Consider the following 20213-nt stretch of genomic DNA (forward strand, 5'->3'; position numbering starts at 1 on the left):
GGACTTGTTAGTGTTAGGTCAGAGGTTGGAATCGATGATCTTGAGGTCTCTTCCAAGCTAGACAATTCTGTGATTCTGTGATTCTGCGAAAGCGGCAGGTCTGATGAGGAAGAACAGGTCAGAATGGACAAGTGTCTCGATGTGGCATGTTAGCAATCCCAAGAGATGTTCTTGCAGAAAGAGATAGCACAATCCTTAAGTTGGTAAGTAGGGCAGTGAAAGCAGGAAATTGATTTCACCTGATGGAATACTGGGTATTCTTCTGACATCCCAGCTTTTAAGCTATTTTGGAAGAAGGGGGAGTGTCAAAAAATGTGAAGTTCAAAGACTGAATAAAAGACCTTGCAGCAAGAGCTTTGTTTATTTAGCTTATTTCAGAGAAGAGCATTGTTAAATAATTCTCAGTATCTTCATAAACTTAACCGAACTAAAATATTGGTATCAAAAGGCACTTTATCAGGAGAAAGTAAATCAAGCACTAATGACTGGGGGCTGAAGACAAGTACAAAGAAAAGTAAGACACATTTAATGATGAAAATTATTATTACTGAAACAAACTCAAGAAAGTGATGTGCTCTCCATCCTGTAAAGTGTTCCAATCAAGACTGCTTTGTCCAAATGAATTTTGGATAGATGGGTTAAATGTGTGAAACACATGATGGCAAAAGGCAAACTGGCTCCAGAGGCAAAGGTCAGTATTTTCCAAGGTCTTGGTGTCCCCATCAGCCAGGTGTTGGCCTGGTTCCTTCACTGTCTGCACACCCAAATTTCTTTCCTTCCTTCAGGGGAAAGAGAAACAAGGGCCTGAGGATGAGAAGGTCCTGCCTTGTGGGGGCTCCTAATTTAGCTGCACACATGCAAAGATCCAGGAGCTTAGAAATACACCTAAGTCCTGCAAATGAGCTGTAATCATAAATGGCTGAGTAGGAAACATGTTTGTTGGGTTGCACAGGTAAGAGGTAGTTCACTCTACTGTGTTGGTACTTCTGCAACATGTTCTGCAAAGCTGGTATCATCTACATTTTTCTATTACAGTTTTTGAAATAAATGTTACTGCATGTTGTGTGTTGTTTATAACTGTATTCAGCTTTGCCGTTCAGAATTGGCTGGAGAGAGGAGACGCCCAGGCACAAAGTAAGACCCCTGCGTTACTGTGTGTTTCTGGTTCGTGGTAGCAGTACCTAAAGGTCCCTGTCATTAATGCATGTGTGACTGTGTATGTAGGCAATAAAAAGGGGAAGAGAAGCTTTCCAAAATGCTTGGCGCTTTTCACTATTTCCATATTATTTTTAATTGCTTCCCTTGAGATAAACATAAAACAGTCCAGAAACAAACACTAGTGTCATAAATAATTAAAAAGAATCATGAACTATTCTATTGGAATAATAATGTATTGTTTAATGCTTAAATAGCAAGGTGGTGGCAGCAGGACTGCAGGGCTCCTCTGTGAGGCCGGGCTGGCTCCAGCTGCCCCGTCTCCAAAATGGCGGCGCCATGGGGAAGGTGTATGGGGAGGGTACAAAATGGCGGACAGAGAGGGGAGGGGAACACCAAGGCCAGGGGAAGAGGAGGAAGGGGTGTTCCCGGGTGGGCACCCCGCCAAAGGGACTGCTGCCCATGGAGGGGACTCTTATGGACATCTTAAAATCAACACAAAGGTATTTTGTTTAATATAGACACAATTAAAGTGGCAGCATTTAACATTACCTGTATTCTCTCAAACATTTTTAAACCTTTTGGAAAATAAAGCTATGCCATTTGAACATTGTTTGTCAAAGTTTATCTGAAGTGTGCTTGAGGCAATATGCTGTATGAGAACTGAAAAATAAAAATGGTGATTTATTTCATTGGTTGAGGTAACCAAAACACAAATGTTAAACTGTAAATAAAAATAGGTGGGTATTCTTCTGTGTTCACTGTTTGTTATCTGGATATCACAAGTTGTTACGTTTTTATCTTCCCTTACGAGTGTCGCTTTTAACACAAGTGAGATATTTAAGGTAATGTATGCCATTGGAAATTTTTATTCCAAGTATAATTGACATTTGAAAGGTAGTAATCATACTGAAACACCATGTTAAAATAAATTTGTATATATAGGACAGAAAGCTTCACCATGCTCCCAATTAGGCCATTTCAGTCTTCCCTTTGCTTTCCGTGTGACGGTCAAGAAAAGAGCAGCCAAGCCAAACTAAGAGATATAAAAGAGTGTGAATCAGCTGTGATTAGTTTCCCTTTTTTCCATCCTTGAAATCACCTTTCCAGAGATTCTTCTTATCTTTTGATCAAAAGAGATTTTAAATCTTCTTTTCTTTTCTTGTCCTCACATCTCTTCAAAGCAGATTAGATTCAGGAAAGGTTCATCTCTAAAGGCAGAAAAAGAAATGAATGTTTCTTGCTATGGATCTGAGGGGTCAGGACTCCCAGCTGCAGCCAGATGTGTAAAGCTTCCTTCCTCACAGCAATGACAAGCCCAGCCATGGCTCCAAAGCCTCCATCAGCTCAGAGATGATTTGTTAAGAATGATCTGTCAGGGGCTGTCCCAGCTGATGTTTCTGTGCCACTCTTCAAATAAAGGAGAAGCCTTGCATCACTGTGAGCACTGCTCCTGCTGAGTTCTCCCTGATATTTCTGTCCCCAGCATGCGCCTGTGATCCTCTGCAGGAGCAGGAAGGATTACATGGCTATGGCTGCAGGCACATAACGGATTAGCTGTGACCAAGTGGTTTTCTGATAGGAGGAAATGGTCAAACCACAGTGGTTTGGGGTGAGGCAGGGGTTATCTTCTTCCAGAATCCAGGCAGCAGTGAAGCGGATGGCAGGATAAACCACAGTCCTGAGGTTCCTCTGGGGCTTAGCATGATTTCTACTCATCCAATTCAGGGATGTTCACTGACAACTGCTGTGGGCAACTAGACTCAGAAGCATATTTGCAGCCTGATGACAGCAGCTTACACTCTTTTACCTTGGGAGAGTCAGCATGAATATGCACTCTTTTCTGTGCAAACTGATGTCAGTCCTCAGCTCCCCTCTGAAGGACAACAGCAGTTGTTGCAGTCTGCAGCTACCACTATGGCCTCTCTCCAGCTCAGAACAATTTTGAAGGCACAAGTATTTGCTAAACAGCTGTGTCTGTTTGTGGGTTTTGTTCCCCTGCTGAAAAAAAGAGGGACCTCAGTTGGCGGCATGTATTCCCTTACCTTCTCAGCACCAGCTGCCATTCCTTCTGAAAGAGCCCAGAGTAATAAACCTGATGCATTTACTTGGATTGCCAAACTTTGTGTTTGGATACTGTCACAATCTAACACAAGTGGCTGATGCTGTGAAATGCTAATTATACTCAGGGGGAGAATCAGAAAGAAAAATTATGCCGGAGACTTCTGTTAAGCTCCACCTCCAAAATAAACTCTGTCTACATGACATGATGTGCTGCTTGCATTGAACAGATGCTGAGTTTGATCACGTCTTAGCCGTAGACTCCTGGGGCTTTCCTCCCCCTCGCTGGAGTCTGGGAGCACCCAGGGGATATATGGAGTTCCAGGCATTTAGCTTCTCATGGAGATTTACAGGATTCTTGGTACCTCTTTAGATTGGCTTGTTCCTCAGTGCAATCTGATGCTGCCTCTCTCTTATCATGTGCTGTAAGAAGCAGCAAAACACAAACAAGGTTGACACAGAAGTTGCCATGCTTGGTGAGATGTGCTAGGGTGCCTTGAAGTGCACCTGGCAGGTTGTGCTGCTCAGAGTCCTTGTGCAGGTATTTGGCTGGCTGCTCTTGCATCTTGTTGTCAAAGCTATCTGTGAAAGTTTGACCTCCCTTTGCTTTTACTGATGTCATCCCACCTGCAGAACCAAATGCTTTTCTGTGCCATGACTGTACTGGACAGGAAAGAATGACAACCAATAAAGGTAACAACATGATCTGTTAGCATCAGAGGGGTTATGACTTTGTGAACAGCTAATTAAAGTGTTCCATTCATTAGGCTTTGGCTAAAGAAAATAGACTGGCTGCTTTAATAGAAGTGACTGTTTAATATGAAGTGCATTTTAATATTTTTCTCATTAAAAATAAAAAAAAAAGAAAGAAAAAAAAGAAATTTATTTGAATAAATTATTTGGATGAAAAATATACTTTTTTCCTTAAAAATGGTACGTAGGAGCTGCTACTGTGTATCAAGAACTGCACTAAGAAAGAAAGAAAAGGGAGGGAGGAAGGAAGGGAGGAAGGGAGGAAGGGAGGAAGGGAGGAAGGAAGGAAGGAAGGAAGGAAGGAAGGAAAGTAACAGCAGAGCAGATTTGTAACTACTGCATCATTTTCTCAAAATCACTTTCAAGTGGCTGAGTTTCCCAAAGCACACGTGCTCTTAGCCTGTGGCTGTTTTGTTGACTGCACAAGGCATGCCACTGCAGCTCTGCCTGCTTGCGGTGTCTGGTCATTCCCCAGGCAGAAGAGGCCATACACTGAAAACATCTGATTTGGATGCTAGTACATGCATACAACTTCATGCATTGCTTGTTTTATCAAACTGTTGACCTTCAGAAACTCTAAATGAATCCCTTTCCCTCTTAGAGTCTTTTGAAGTTTAATATGGTCCACAGTGAGATTATGCACTTAGCTTGTGTCTTTACACAGTTACACCACTCATAAGCCTGAATTTATTTTTTTATTTTGTTGTTGTTGGTAGTGGTGGTTTTGGTAGTGGAAGTTGGTAGGTTAATAGCAGATGGTCAGTGCTAACGCTTTCTCCATGCAAGTAACCTACCAGCTCGACTGTCATCCTTCTACAGTGGCTGTGATATCCTCCTCTGGCACCAGAGAGCACTCAGGATGGTACAGGAGAAAGACAGGGTTTGAAGCCAGTCTGGGTAATGTTCAGCACGACAGGGAGGAGACTAGATTGCATCTCTGTAATGGTGCTGCTCTGGGCCTTCAAGTAAACCCTGTGTTTTTTTTTTGAGAAATAAATGCAGTAAAGATCACTTAGCTGTAAGTAATTAAATGGTAATCAGTTTTTAATCTTTGAGCATATTTTTTATTACTTTGCTATTGCTACACTAATTGCATAACTCCCAGCAGTGAATGTGTTTTTACTCCGATGAAGCCTTAAATGTTTAATTTCTTCCTTTTGGTAAATATTTAAAAATCCCACTGATAACTCCTACCTCTGAGCCTGAGATCTGCAAGCAGGATATTCATCACATACAACAAAGAATTTAAATTCTTGCTTTGAGGGAAAACATGGTTTAGTCTTAATCACAACCGAAACATTTACATTGGAATAAACACTTCCAGGGAAGTCCTACATGATGGCATCAGCCAGGTGTATCGTGATGGGCTCAGAAGTAGTAAAACGTAGAAAAACAGTGTGGTGTGAGGGACCTGCTGAGCTGCTGAGGCCTGTTCCCAGCTTTCAGAGTGGTTTCAGAGGTTGATCAAGCTCTGCTCTAAGAGCAGTGAGGCTCTTTGCTCCACTTTGGAGCTTGTCCTGGAACAGTCCCAAGGGTGTTTGTAGCCCTCTAGCTTCCAGCCTAACGGGGTGTGTGGATTTTGCCGTTGCTACGTCTTTTGGGGCTTAGAAATGTTCAGAGTTAGGAAGAAAAATTTCTCATTTAAAGGCTATTTTTCCTTTCCCTACCCCACCTGTGGCAGACATATCGTCCCTTTCCCTTTACTCCACCCGAAGCGACACCTTGCACCCTGCATATTGGTGAGACGTGGAAGCGGGCTGCTATCACAGGTGCAAGCTGTAGTGTTAGTGTGGGAGAAAATTCAGACCGAGGCCAAGGCTGAAGCAAACAAAAACCAACTAACAAACAAAACCCAACCAAAGCCAAACCAACTCAGCTTCCTGAACCCAAATGGGGATGGTATTTCCACAGGAGGGGCGTTAAAGCAGGCTTCTGTCTTTGTAGTTATATACTCTCTGGAAAATGTAACGCCGGATGGCTGGCAGGATGGTTGCATTGGGAGTGCGTGTGCCACAGCCGGCGGCAACTTAATTCGTGACAGGATTCGTTGTTTTTAACTGGTGCGTTTGGGGATGCTTTTAAGAAACGCAGGGATTTATTAAATATCTCAGTGTGTACGTGCAACGGGTGGGTCTGGCAGGCAGGTACAGACCCCCCACCTCCCAGGGGAGCGGGAGGCGGTGCTGTGGGAGGCCGTCCCCCGCCGGAGGCCGCCCCCCGGCCGCCTCGCCCCGGTCCTGTCCGCGGTGCTGAAGCGGCCCCGCCGTGAGGGGCGGGGGGGCGGCGCCATGGCGGAGCGCGGCGCCTGAGGCGGCATGGAGGCGGATTTGGCCGCCTTCGGCAGCCCGCTCTGCGGAGAGCTGAAGCGCTTCTGCAAGCGGCTGCGGGAGGCCTACAGGGAGATCAAGGAGGACCTCACGCCCTACAGGGATGACCGCTACTACCGGTACGGGCGGGAGCGGGGAGAGCAGGGGCAGGGGGAGCCGCGGATGGGCGCCTCGCCCCCGCCTGGCTCCGTCTCTCCCCTGCCCGGTAATGGTGGCGGAGGGACGGGGTTGGGGTCGGGAGGTGACACCAAGGCAGGCGGAGGGTAGATGGGGGCGTGGGGTCAGAGAAAGGGGCTCCAGGGTGGAGTGTAAATCGGGAGAGGTGGCAGGAGCCGCACGGATGCGGGTTGGTGATGAGGAGTTATGTAACATTGCCCCGCAAAAGGGGATGGGAATTACAGCGCCTCGCACCAAGCACGACGCAGATGTGGTGGGTACGCTGCTCAGACAAAAGGCAAGATTAGCTCCCCTGCGAGGTCCCTCCCAGCTCAATTTTACCACGAATCTGAGCACAAATAGCATCCCAGTTCTCCTGCTTACACCGTTGGATTTCAGCATGCCGTGCCTGCCTTCCCCAGCGAAGGATGTGGTCTGTCATACTGAATCCCACTCGGTTTGCTCAGTAGCAAAGGCCACAGTGAGCCACGCAGGTTGGAAACACCTCCTGGCAGCTTGGCGGTGTTTAACACAACCACTGTCCCCCGGTCAGAACAGGGGCTCCTTGTACCTGAGCCTGGTGTGTGAAGTCATGGGGGGCAACAAGGCATGATGAGTGTACAGTAATGAATATTGGCACTAGAACGAGGAAAGAAGGGAGAAATAAGCTTTGGATTAACAGACGAGAGGCCCTGGGAAATGCACGTGGTCAGCTTTGTTGCCAGAAGACAGCCAAGCTCTCTGACGTAGATTCCTGTTTAGTCATTTTGATGACTACAGGAGTGTGAGGAAGGCCCTTCTGCGTTGAACAGAGAAGACGTGACTCCACTGAATCAAGTGGGCCTGCGGAGTTAGTGCTAGATTGCCCTTCTTTCAGTGAGGGTGTCCTGAGAGGTATCAGATGGAGAACCTGTAGGACGAAAGGTGCTGAAATTAAGCGATTTTGTGCTCTTGAGGACGAGGTAACCTTTCATGGTGTAGGCAGCATGCTACTCCTCTGCATCCCCAGTATCTTCACCTAACTGACCTAATGTGGAGTAAGTTTATTGATGCTGTCACTGCATGCCTGCTGTTCTCATGAGTGTTCCCCCTTAGCATTCTGGATGGATGTCTGGAGTAATCAGGTTACTCACGTTGTCTGAAGCAATTAGGTTACTAAGAACAAATAACGTCTTGTATCAGACCAACAAGGTGAAGAGACAGTAAAACCAGATGTTTTTTCCTCTCACACACTGTGTCCACAAATGTGTGGCTATTAACTCCCCTCCCGCTGGGTGAGGGGAGTTAATACATTTGGCATCAGCTGGCACTTTGCATTGCCTTTAAGGAAATGGAGATCTGCAGTCTATTAAGTGGCAGGGAACAAGGGGGTGTGGCAAGGCATTAGCTTGCCAGTGATCCATATTTTCCAGAAAAGATTAATAAAAAGTTGGCTGCTGTAGTCTCACTTCTGCGTTCTGTAAGGACACCCTTCCTGGGGTGCCAACAGGGATCAGGAAAACTCAGAACGGGAAAGCTTCGGGGCAGAGGTGAATCAGGAGGGGAAAAGGGCAGCAGACGGGGTGAGTGGGGCCAGCCGTGCCTCAGCGCAGCGATTAATGGGCAGACGTGGCGCTTCGTGAAAGAGGCGTGTACAGCTTGATGGCGTGTGATGCTAAATAACCTCACTGCTGACCCAAATGCGAGGTTGGTCCTGTCTCCGTATGCCTAACATGACTCTGTGAGGCACCAGGAGCTTGCCGCCATTCGCGCAGCGCTCCCGCAGCCCCGTGTCCCCTCGGGCGCTCCGTACCCCCCCACCCCCTTACCCCCCTGCTCCCCCCTCCCCTCCCGCCGGGCGGTGACGTGGCGGCCGCGTGACGCAGGCGGGGGGGGGGGCGGCGCCCGCACTGCGCATGCGGCACCGGCATGGAGCCGTGAGTGGGGGCGGTTGGGGGGGGCGTGAGGGGAGCAACGGCCGCGGGGGGCGGTTGGGGCTCGGTGCGGGGTAAGAGCCGCCCGGCAGAGCTGTAAAGGGGCTGGGGGGCTCCTCCGGGGCTGGCAGCAGCTTCTGTGCGCGGCCCGACGGCTGCTGGCAGGGGGAGGCTGCTCGCTGGGCTTTCCCCGTCAGCGCCTCCCCGCTGTTGGGTCCGTTAGGCCCCTCAGGGAGATGCTGTCGGGGGGAGATCATCTGCACGCCTTCAGCTGTCTCTGTAAATTCTGTGTAATCTCTTCCCAAAAGGCAGCTGCTGAACAAACGTGCAGGAGGATTGTTCTGTCTGCCTGCTCTGTCAGCTGGGGGTAGGTTTAAGGGGATACTTCAACACCATAGGGAACTTCTGTTACTGCAGGCAGGGACAATGAGAAATACAGCACCCTATAGGAACACTAAATATTATTTTTTGTTGTCACGGTAGCTGCAGTTAAGATTTGGCTGAGTTCTTTCATTCGCTCTTAGAAAAATCGCTACATGATTGCCATGACTTAGAAACACTGAGGTGTCTTCACCAAGTTGTCTCTGAAAGTTGTCAGGCACAGCACTCGTATGGCTTGAGCACTGGTGGAAATGTTGGGGTGTGAGCCGCTGGGTTCCAGCGGTGCTGCCTTTGTGAGTAAAAGTCATGGTGTTTACCTATATGGTGGCATAAACCACCACCTGACTGCTTAGTTTAAGATCTAGCTTCGGAGCAAATAACTTCTGAGGTGAGTGAGGTTATTCATATAAACGTTTAGAGAATGCACCAGGACGGACTTGACTGCTGCGTCCATAGACACTTCTGAAGGACCACTATCGACATGGTCCCACAACCAGTTATGTCTGCAAATGCTTTCTGTGTAGTATGGTTCTGCCGGCCAGCTGCATGCTACACGATGGTGGATTCACAGGCTGGTTTGGGGAATGAGGTTCTGCAGTTATCCTACCTGATCACATAAGGTTTTAGTCCACAGGTGCAGGGTTTCCATCAGATCTAACATAGGTCGCTTATTTATCAGTGAGTTTTAAGTTACCAGAAACCCCACGGAAATATTCTGTCGGTCTGACCTACTGTTCTTGTTCCCCTTTCTATTTTTGTTGGTTTTACTTTCCAACTTTGACTCTCAGTTACTAATATTTCATTTCCTTTTGTCCTTTCTGAACTCTGTCTTGCTGGCAGCTATGACCTTTTCAGAAGATGTGTGTGCGTGTGATTTTTGTATGTGTAGTTGGTACTTCCAGCGTGCTCAAACATTGCACTCAGTTGTGAGAAATGAGGAAATAAAATGAGTAGCTTGCCTTTTGTGTTCCATGTATCTTGTGTTTGGCTCTTGAAGTTCGTATTTTCAAACTTTGAGGTCCAGAAATCAATGGATTTCTTTCAAAGAGCTGAAAGTCTTCTGTTACAGGATCCCACAGACTGGAGGATTTCATTGTTTTGTTTGTTTTTCACCTTTTTCTTCTTATCCTGACCTTCTGCCATTTAAATTCTTCTGGACAGATCTGTGCAGCCTTATTGACCTGTGAAATAGCACGTACACTCAGTTGCTGAAATGAGCCTTTAAGAGTACCCGTATGAAAGAAGAGAGGAAAAGGCACACCATGTCCACGCTCTGTGATCTGCTCTCCTTGTAAAGTGTCAGCACGCCTGTTCTTCATGTGTATTCATACCCATCTTGACTGCTAGGTGTTTCACCATCCAGAGATGCTGGAATAAAGAACGAGCCAATGTCTGGAACGTGCTTCTTTGAAAGACTGTGAGCAGTCTGTGCTCTGGTGCAGGAGTAAGCCGAGGTGCTAACTGCTGATAGCTGAGTGAGCTCTGGCAGCTTGCCCCTAAGGGCTGTGGAGATGAAGCTGCTTTTCATGCTCACATCATACACCTCTCTGCAAAATCTTGGGAAATGGGAAGCTCATGAAAAGAACAAGAAATGTGCCTAGTGAATCAGAAGTATCCTGCACCAGACTGTAGTTGTTAGGCATGTTCCCAAATGTAAGCTGTTAAAATCTGCATGAGCTTATGTGGCACTTCCCTGTACATACATGATGAGGCTCCTGTCTTCAGTCTTTCTCAAGCCAGAAGCTTTCCAATTTCAGACCTGGTTTCTGTGTGTTGAATAGCCCCAGTGGTTGCTCTTCCATGAAGGATTTCTTTTCCCCTTTCATTTCCCCCCTGCCTTGGTGAGCTAAATTGCAGTTTGGATCTTACATGCTTTGCCATACAAAACAAATGTCACTTGTTCTGCAGCACCTCATTTGGAAAGATTGCAGTGATTCTTAAATAACATTTACATTATGATTAATAATCCCAGTCCCTTGTGAGGCAGTTCTGATGGGCAAAGGAGTCCAGGAAGGCTGGATGCTCTTCCAGAAGGAAATCGTAAAGGCAGAGGAGCAGGCTGACTGTATGTGCTGAAAGATGAGCCAGCAGGGAAGAAGTCTGGCCTGGCTGAACAGAGCTCTGGCTAGAGATCAGCACAAGAAAGAGAGTTTATAGCCTTTGGAAGAAGGAGCAGGCTGCTCAGGAGGACTACAAAGATGATGTGAGGCTGTGCAGGGACCAAATTAGAAGGGCCAAAGCGCATCTGGCTTCTGCCATTAAAGCCAATAAAAGATGCTTCTATAAATAGATAAACAATAAAAAGGAACACTGAGGAGAATCTCAGTCCTTTATTGGATGTGGGGGGAAGCACAGCAAGGAGATGAAAAGGCTGAGGAACTTAATGCCTTCTTTGCCTTGGTCTTTAGCAGCAAGACCACTTGTTCTCTGGGTACTCAGCCCCCAAGGTGGTAGAAAGAGGTGGGAGCAGAATGAAGCCCTCATAATCCAGGAGGGAGCTGGGGGTGCTTAGTCTGGGGAGGAGGAGGCTCAGGGAGACCTTATCATGCTCTACAACTACTTGAAAGGAGGTTGTGGTGAGGTTGGTATCAGTCTGTTCTCCCAAGCAACAAGTGACAGGATGAGAGGAACTGGCCTCAAGTTGCACCAGGGGAGGTTTGGTTTGGATATTAGGAAAAATTTCTTCATGGAAAAGGTTGTGAAGCGTTGGAACAGGCTGCGCAGGGAGGTGGTTGAGTCACCATCCCTGGAGGTATAGAAGAGGAGGTATAAAAGATGTGTAGATGTGGTGCTTAGGGGCATGGTTTTGTGGTAGGCTTGGCAGTGCTAGGTTAACAGCTGGACTTGATGGTCTTAGAGGTCTTTGCCAGCCTAAATGGTTCTGTGGTTACATGCTTTTGCTGGTTAAAAGTGAATTAATTGCTTGCCTTGCGTGTTCCTGGGCATGCAGGCCCAGGGGTACCTGCTCCCAGAAGTTGGGATGGGCATTTGGAAAGGATGCCGCCAGTTTTAATGCATTTATTTCTTCTTTGATCTGGTTGGCCAGTACAAACACCACTGTCGGATGGTGAAAAGAAATTTTATCCCAGGCTGATCACTGTGCTTAGTCGTAATGCTTTCACTCCTTTCCATGGTGGTGCAGTCGTGTATTGCTCCTACAGTTTTATTAGAAAACAACAACCCTCCAGACCCACCACTGCTCCCAAATCCTACAACTCTCCTGTATAACAGGGCAGCTTTCTATTATCTTATCGACTGGCATAGCATCAGAAAATTAACAATACTGTAGCTCAGTTCTGGCACAACTGAAAGCTAAATGCTGGATCACAAGATCCTGTGCAGGTAAGCAAGTTAGTGATGTCAATTCTTTTATCTTAAGCTGGCATTGTGGCAAATCTGGTATTCTGGATGTTTAAATGATTAATTTATGAACCAAAAAAAGTGACTTTTTCTCCCTCTGAGTTAGAAAATATTTTCTTACTCAGGTCTTAGGACAATAGAAAATCATAGTATTAAAAAAAACGTGCAAAATGAGTCTGCTTCAGGATCCGGGTATGGGTGCCCATACATACGTCTGATAATCCCTAGTAGTGTTAAGGTGTTTTCTTTTCTTTTAGTGTTACATGTTACCACAGAGATTGGTCTGATTTTCTTTGTGGAGGAATGGATAATGATTGGGATTTTTTTTTCTTTAGAAATACGACTGATGGCTAATTCTGTGCTTTCTTCTGCTTCCCATAGGTTGGCACCGATGCGGTTATATACACTATCCAAAAGGCATTTTGTCCTGGTCTTTGTAGTATTCTTCATCTGTTTTGGTTTGACAGTCTTCATAGGAATAGCAGGTAAGGATGTTGCCTTCTTAAAAAGTTTTTGCATGCTTTATCTACATGTGTTGATATTTACAGGAGTGTGTAAGTGCTAATGAGCTTACTGCCCTTGAGGTATCTGAGGAAATATTATTTTTACAGGGAGAGGGAGGTGTTTTGTATGCCACATTTTTTTTTCATAGGGGTACTTACTACCTGCACAGATTTGGTATTTGTAACTGCTTTGCAGGGGGAGTCAGTTAAAGACAAACAAAACAAAACCTTTGTAACATAATTTTTCAGCTGAGTACTACATTAATTTTCTTCTTTACATTTTAGTCTGTAAAATAATGGTGCTAATACTGGATTTCCTGTGGGGGAAGTTTGTAACTATAAAGTCTTCTAAATTTTGGAGGTGTAAGTGCAACAGAAATTAAAAATGTTTACATTTTAGTAATGTAATAGTACAAACTTCATTTGTTGAACACATGAACTCAGGTCCCTAAGTCCAAAGACCTCTGTGGGAGTCATGATAAGATCTAGGAGGCTGAGTGCTTAGTGGCTGGATCTTGTCCTGGATATCAGAGATACTTCTGGAAGTCTGGTCTACAAAGTTGCAGGGTGCATTTGGGAAGTGTCTGAACCCTCCACATTTCATGTCAGAGAACTTCTTGGGGTCTAAAATGTACTTGGAAGAGGAGTCTGCATGCTGTCACTGAAGTTATAGCACGCTAACGCTCTGCTGGTAGGATAGCTTCAACACAGAAGTTCAGCAGCAGACAGGGAGAGGGAAAGGGAGGGACTGGTTGTGTTCTTTAAGCAACCTGACCCCATTTAACAACCATTTAAGGATTTTATCGAATCCCCCAAACTGGGGAGGACTTGGCTGCTGTAAGCAAGGCTCGGTCATCTGCACGGTGCTGGGGTTCCAGGACTTGCCTGCCATTCCCTTTGGGAGTTGGCCTGGCTGAGAAATTCCTGTCCCTGTGAGGTTGGTTTGCTGGATTGCTTTGTTGACAAAGCATGGACGCAGTTTATTATAATAATTAAATTATTTTTGGAAGAAAGGTGTTTACCTTGGGAGGAGAACCATTGACTTAATGCTTAAACTGCAATGATTTTTAATAGCTTTTGTTGACAATTTCATGCTTTCTTCGAACAGAGGGAGGGGCATGAACAATAGAGTATTCACTCTTCAAAGGGCACAGAGTGAGTAAAACTCACCAAACCCACTATGTAAATGGAAAGGTGATGCATTCAGATTTTCTGTGATGCCTGTGTATGCAGCTCCCCATACTCAACATGTCTGTCTGCAGGGTAGCAGATGTCTTACTACTCCTCTGAGTAAAGAAGATAGCTTAATGTGAGGTGACTGTTGCTCTTTGGTTCTTGTAACCCAAGACAGATGCAGATTTGTTTTTTTCCCAACTTCCACTTGCTCTCTTTCCCTTTTCCTAATGTGTCCTTGTCATCTTTGGGTGAGATGAGTACAGAACTCATTTTCTGTACCTATGCAGTTTTCATGTTCCCCACCTCAGTGATTGCCTGCTTTCAGATAGAACTCTGTTAACTTAGCAAGACTAAAAGAAATAACAATAATATAGTTTAATCATTTTTTTTGTTTTGTGTATGTTTTTATTTTTTTAGTAAGAGCACATCATTTTTTAGTCAGCTGCTTTAGAAAGCTTTAGTATATTGCTTGCTAAAGGAGCAGCAGTTATGGCAGCAGAACCTCCTTATTGTTTGGGTTGCTGTTCTTGAAAACCATGATTACGATCTCTCTGCTCCGGTATCTTTTCATATCTTTTGGTAAAAAAACAAAAACAAAAACAAAACAAAAAAAAAACCACGTTCATTCTATTGTTTTTGTTAACAGTTACTGAAATAAGATGATTTATCAACTTCGAGCACTTATTGAACTTCAATTATGTGTTTTATAACAAAAATGCTTTCTGAAAAGCTGTCCAGGCAGTTTGTATGTACTTGAGAATTGAAATTTTGAAATTGAGAATGAGCTTCCTTAAAGGAAGTCAGTGGTGGAAAACTTTCAGGCCAAGTTTATTAATGCTATTGAGATGCTGAAGTGATTTACCCTTCAGTTCAAACATCGGCAAAGTGGGATACTATTTTGCTGCTTTACGGGGAGGTAATTAGTACAGTGTTTTGAAATTCTGTATTTATATTGTTACTTTAATATTATTGTCTTTCTTTTAAATATTTTGCAGGTCCTAATGTAATTGAAACTTCTGTAGCAAGAACTGACTTAAATAACAGCCTAAAGGTAAGAACAGATAAATAGTGCTGGATTACACGAATGGCTTTACTTGGTATCAGTAATGTTAAACATCCCCTTCCCCCAGCCTCATTATTTTTACTAGTTAGATTTTTACTAGAAAGCTTCTTGGCCACATGATGCTTTCCAAACTGAAACTGATCATGCAGTATTTTTATTACCACTGTGTTACTTCATGAATGACCCAGCAGCATTTTTTAGCCTGTTACTTTTGTGAGCAGGCAAGATAGGGAATTTTATGATGGGATGATATTTCTTCATGTCTTGATAGGATTCCCTGGTGAACTTATACTGGAGCTTCTTCTAAGGATCCAAAAGGAAAAACTGAGAACTGAAACAGAAAAACAGTGTTCTTAGTGACAAATAATGATAATTCTCCTGTGATTTACCTTTTCTATCAGCTGGGAAGGAATGTTTCTTCTTTTTTAATTGTTCACTGTCGAGTGATCAAGACAGTACGATCTGGCTTTCTACCACGAACCTTTGCATTCATTCTCTTGAAAATGTGTATATTAAGCTTTTATTTTCTGATTCTCAGTTTCTCTGTCTTTATTTCCATTTAGCTCTTGTCAACCTAATAGCTAAAGTAATTTTTGTAAAGGTGCTAGTAAATTAATAAATTCAAGTATAGTTTCTTTAAATACACTGAAACTTGTGTTTTTGTTGTTGTTCCATAGTCCACCTATATATGTTTGAATTGGTACTCTGCTGTGGGTGGATTAAAAAAAAATAATTAAAATAAGAAAAGGCTTTCCTGCACATAGATTTTATCCATTAACCATATTTCCCTTGCTTTTGACTATGGAATTTCTAGAAAACCTAATGGAAAAATTGTGGGTTTTTTTTCATACTTTAAGCTTTAAACCATTTCAACTCTGTAGCAGATGGGGATGGGGGTTGTCACAAATCTCACTTGATGTAAGTGCTAGAAATATACTTTACTCAGGCTAAGTCGTAGGTTTTTGACTTTCATATCTGAACTGTTTTTATTGCTGATGCTTTTATGTGCTTTAAGTACTCATGCCTTACTTTTTATTTTGCTGGTCAAAATACATATGCTGCTTTAGATACTTCTCTGGAAGACTTAAATTTGGGGTGCTTATCATACTGTCCACACAGAGTATATTAAATCTATTCCCCAAAATACTGACACTAACATACCTTTTATCATTATTACTGCAGATGCATCTTGTAATAGAATAATGACTGGTGCTAACCTTGTGATGTTTTTTTTGTTTTGTTTTTTTACAGCTTAAGCCTTTTAATTTAAGTTCACCACCACTGTCTACTTACAACCAGCAACTGTGGCTGACCTGTGTAGTGGAATTGGATCAGCATGATGGTGAGAATCTTACCTAGTTTTAAAGAAACTGTTATAACAACCTAATTTTGTATACTATAATTTCTTTAATTTCATCTGCCACGTATGTGACCCTGTTGCTTTATGGCTGGTAATGGGTTTTTCCTGACACAGTCTCTTCCCCTTCACCCCTTGTCCTCAGTAAAGGCATGGACTCAACTAATTTTGAGAACTGGATGCAACAGTTTTATGGGATAGATTGTTTGTTATTTCTGTGAAAACAGTAGTATGCAGAGAATGTGTGTCTGTTTCTTCATTTTGGGGAGTTTATATATATATATATATATATATATATATATATATATATATAAAATGATATGAATTGCACAGTAAAGCCTTCCTGTAAATGCATGAGAAATAATGCAATCAGGAATTCTTTAATTTGTTAAGATTCAGTACAGGGCATTTATGCCTAAATACATAATGAAAAGATTGGTGTATTTTGTTGTTATTATTAATTAATATAATAGAACCTTACTTCTGCAAGTTATAACCAAGTAATCTTTGGATACCATATGTATTTTAAACTTTATTTGGAACTCCTTTTGAGTTCCATACTTCCACATGTAACAATAGTTTAACCTTTTATTCTTTAATTACAGTGTCACTCAAAAGAAATGTTACTATGACAGTGAAAGTCCTCGGAGTGGTGAAGGATGGAAGTACGCCATATGTTAATAATCAAGTTCACAACCGGACAAGGTTACTCAGCTGTGCTCAAGTATGTGTCTGCTTGAAGAAAGCTCTGATGCTTCTTGTTTTAAATATTTGTGTGCATGCTACATTATGTTGTCAATGAGAAGAAAGTATCTTTAAACACATCTCAGGAAAGACTCCAGAGTAGGGTTTCATTTGTAGTTGCAACCTAGCTAGCAATGCTAAGCAAGATATCTATCTGTCTATCCATCTTTTTTTGTTTGTTTCTTGTTTGTTTCCTTCTGTGGTTTGTGCCTATTACCTCTAAAAGACCCCTCTTTCTTGTTAGCACAGCTCTTCTGCCAATGAAGCAGTGTGTGCTACTTTGACACTTCAACAGATTAACAATACTGTAAAAAGGAATATTTGTTTAGAAGATTGAGTATAGGGCTCCAGAGGAGAGAGAAACTTATGTCCACTGCCTAGCACAGAGACTGCTTTAATTCAGCTAGCATTTGTGTTTTTTTAAAAAAATTAATTTTCTTTCCACCTGAGAAGGGATGTTGATGGTTTTGATTTTCTAGTGTAATTTTAACTGTAAGTTTTGAGTTTAGAGACACTGGAAACAACTTGTCATATTTGAATCCTTTAGCAAGGGAAGAGCTGAAGTTTTTTGGTGATAAGTGCAAAGTGTAAATCAAATTTGTGTGTGTGTATGCACAGGCAGAAGTCTACAGAAATTCAAGAACCCAAATTTAGTTGCATGCAGCCAAGAGAGCAGCATGTTTGGGTTTTCTCTTTATTCCTGCTAACCTTTATAATAAGTACAAGATTGCCACATCTCACAGTTCAGTGAGTTAGACCTTGACTGACAGTTATCCAAATCCTCCCTGGTGCTGCAGGCAGTTTCTTTCACCAGCTTTAGTCAAAAGCTTGTTTATGAGCTCAACTTTTGATCCTGCTGACTCACTTTATCAGTTTCTTCTGATAAAGAAAGAAGAAACTGATATCTGTTATCTTTCGAGGAATTTTTATCTGTGGGTCTTGTTTGAATCTGACTTTGACTGATCAAGTTCGGTAAGACACATTATAAACATCATTTATGTTTGCCTATTCAGAAACATTCTCCAGCCTGTGGTACCAGTAAATATTGTAGAACAAACTGAAGGCTTTTACATATTATTCTTCTTTGTATGTGTTCACAGAAATGCAGTGAAATCATTGTTGCTCACCTTGGCTACTTGAACTACACTCAGTACAACATATTCGTTAGCTTTGAAGATCTAAATAAATTAACATACGCCAAGAATATCACTTTCACAGTAAGTATAACGTTTCATACTAGCAAAAGAGATCTCTAATTACTGATGGTATAAAAGCGTGCTTTAACTGTAATAAAAAGTTACCACATTTCATTGTAATGAAGCTTTTTGTCACTACTAATTTCAGAACTATTTTACCATTTGCTGTTAATAATGTTCTAATCCAATATTTTTCTTTATAAAGAAACATTTTCCTTCCAGAACTCTAGTGCTGTTTTCTGGGATGGATAATTTTAGTGTAATTCCTGGGAAATATTTAACAGTAGGCAGGCTAGACTAGAAATTCCAGTTTTCTGCAGTTCCTTACGGGGATGTTGCCTCTCTACAGCATGGTATCTTTTTCAGTCTTTTCCAGTAGTTGTATCTGAATCAACAAGATTTTTACAGACTTTTTCTAGGGCCAGAAAGATTTAACAGACTCAAATTGAGAAGTTTTTTTTGTCTCTGCTTAAGAGGAAGAGAAAAATGTTTATTTAGCTAAAATAAGCAGGCAATCCCTAGCAGAACGTCTAGCTCAGTTCATAATGGTAAAGGTTGCTTGTGAAATGAAACAGTGAAAATCACCAGTGTGTGTTGAGTGACTCCAAAAAATTTAGAAACATTTGCATTAGGAGATAATTAAACTAAACTGAACTTACTGTACAGGTTATTGTCTTGTATTCTACCTGCATATAATGTTGTGTGGGTCAGAGTAGGCAGGCAGCAAGCAAAAGCTACTGTAATGCACTTGTGTTTTTTATATACTAAATGAGCTTCCTGAATATTGATATTTGAAATGCTCCAATTTGTAAAGTGCATCATTAAAAATAAGCTGAGGGTTGAAAGCAATCTCACAAGCTTCTTTGCTTTGCTCCAGATTCAAGCAGGATGAAATGTGGGAGCATTTATAGTTGTATGGTTTATCATCTTGCTTTGCAGGCTTCCTTTAATGTAGACCTGTACACAAAACCAAAAACCTAATTCAAAAGCTCTGCTTTCCCACAGCAAGAAAAATTTCCGATTTATTTCATTAGTACAGTTGAAATCAACGGGATTACGTTGATCCCAGTTGAAATAATTGATTTCCTTTTGTATATCAGCATTCTCCACATCAAATTTTCATTTTGCATTTGCAATTTAAAAAGACAAGACAGAGGCTGACAGATTAAATCAATTGAAAGGTAAAGCTTCTTGTCCGATGGGCAGGGCATGTGCGTTACAGAAGTGGTTTCAAAAAAGAAGCATGCCAGGTATAACATAATCTGTCAACAGAACAGAGCTTATGCAAACTGACATGTTATAATTAATATCTCTACCTCAGAATAATTAGAAGACTAAAGGAGCTTTTGCTGTTTAACCTGTGCAAAAGTTCTTCATTTCTGGTTAGCTCATTTAATCTTCCCTTACTTAAATCTTCCGTTTCACTGAAAATAGAGTGAGCTTTAAGAACACAGACTCATTACAGGAAGTACAACTGCACCTTATCATCATCTTCATAATCAGTTTATGCATTTGACCTTGGTAATAAAGAAAAACACACTAGATTTATTCAATTATTGAAGTTCAAACTTCGAATATGAAACAGAAGTCAATAAAGAACATCCTTTTTGATCTGAGAAGCGCATTAAGATATGACAGCACAAGGAGTATGTTACAAAGTGGCTGGGTAAAAGAGAAGCAAAGATGCTAGGCTGCTTTGGTTACCTTGGTTATCGTTTCACTGGTTAGTCGTCCCCCCCTTTTTTTCTTCCATCTTATTCAGAGAAAGCTTTAACTTGGAAGAAAATTGGTATGAATTTATCTTTGTCTTTCCATAGTGATTTGGTGGAATTTGGTTATACCTTCAAATTTTGGAAAGCCAAAAGACTTTTCAGTAACTGTGAAGAGCGTTAATTATTGATGTTATGTGAAAATGTTAAACTTTTTTTCTTCTGTTTTCTTGTAGTGGAAGACCTACAATCCAACTTTTTCACAAGTAGAAATCTGGTTCCGATTTGTTTTTGTAGTTCTTACTTTTATGGTCACGGTAAGATTTTCTTCCAGTTATTTTGGAGAACATTATGTAGGC

General features: G+C 42.4%; 1 protein-coding gene across 3 annotated transcripts in view; it reads left to right on the plus strand.

Moving 5' to 3' along the window:
• Positions 1-6195: 6195 nt before the first annotated feature.
• The window catches only part of TMEM181 (transmembrane protein 181), a 28258-nt gene continuing 14240 nt past the window's right edge, over positions 6196-20213 (plus strand). Inside the window, exons 1-7 of one of the 3 annotated variants that reach the window (XM_068677207.1) lie at positions 6196-6415; positions 12488-12591; positions 14781-14836; positions 16100-16190; positions 16811-16929; positions 18050-18166; positions 20091-20171. In XM_068677207.1, the coding sequence (XP_068533308.1) occupies positions 6285-6415; positions 12488-12591; positions 14781-14836; positions 16100-16190; positions 16811-16929; positions 18050-18166; positions 20091-20171 (699 nt within the window). In that variant the 5' untranslated portion in view covers positions 6196-6284. Of the gene's footprint in view, positions 6416-8266; positions 8369-8437; positions 8733-12487; positions 12592-14780; positions 14837-16099; positions 16191-16810; positions 16930-18049; positions 18167-20090; positions 20172-20213 lie in introns of those variants that run through there. The other 2 variants (XM_068677208.1, XM_068677206.1) reach the window with 2 other exon arrangements.

The sequence above is a fragment of the Anas acuta genome, chromosome 3 (assembly GCF_963932015.1).
Source record: "Anas acuta chromosome 3, bAnaAcu1.1, whole genome shotgun sequence".
NCBI classification, from domain to species: domain Eukaryota; kingdom Metazoa; phylum Chordata; class Aves; order Anseriformes; family Anatidae; genus Anas; species Anas acuta.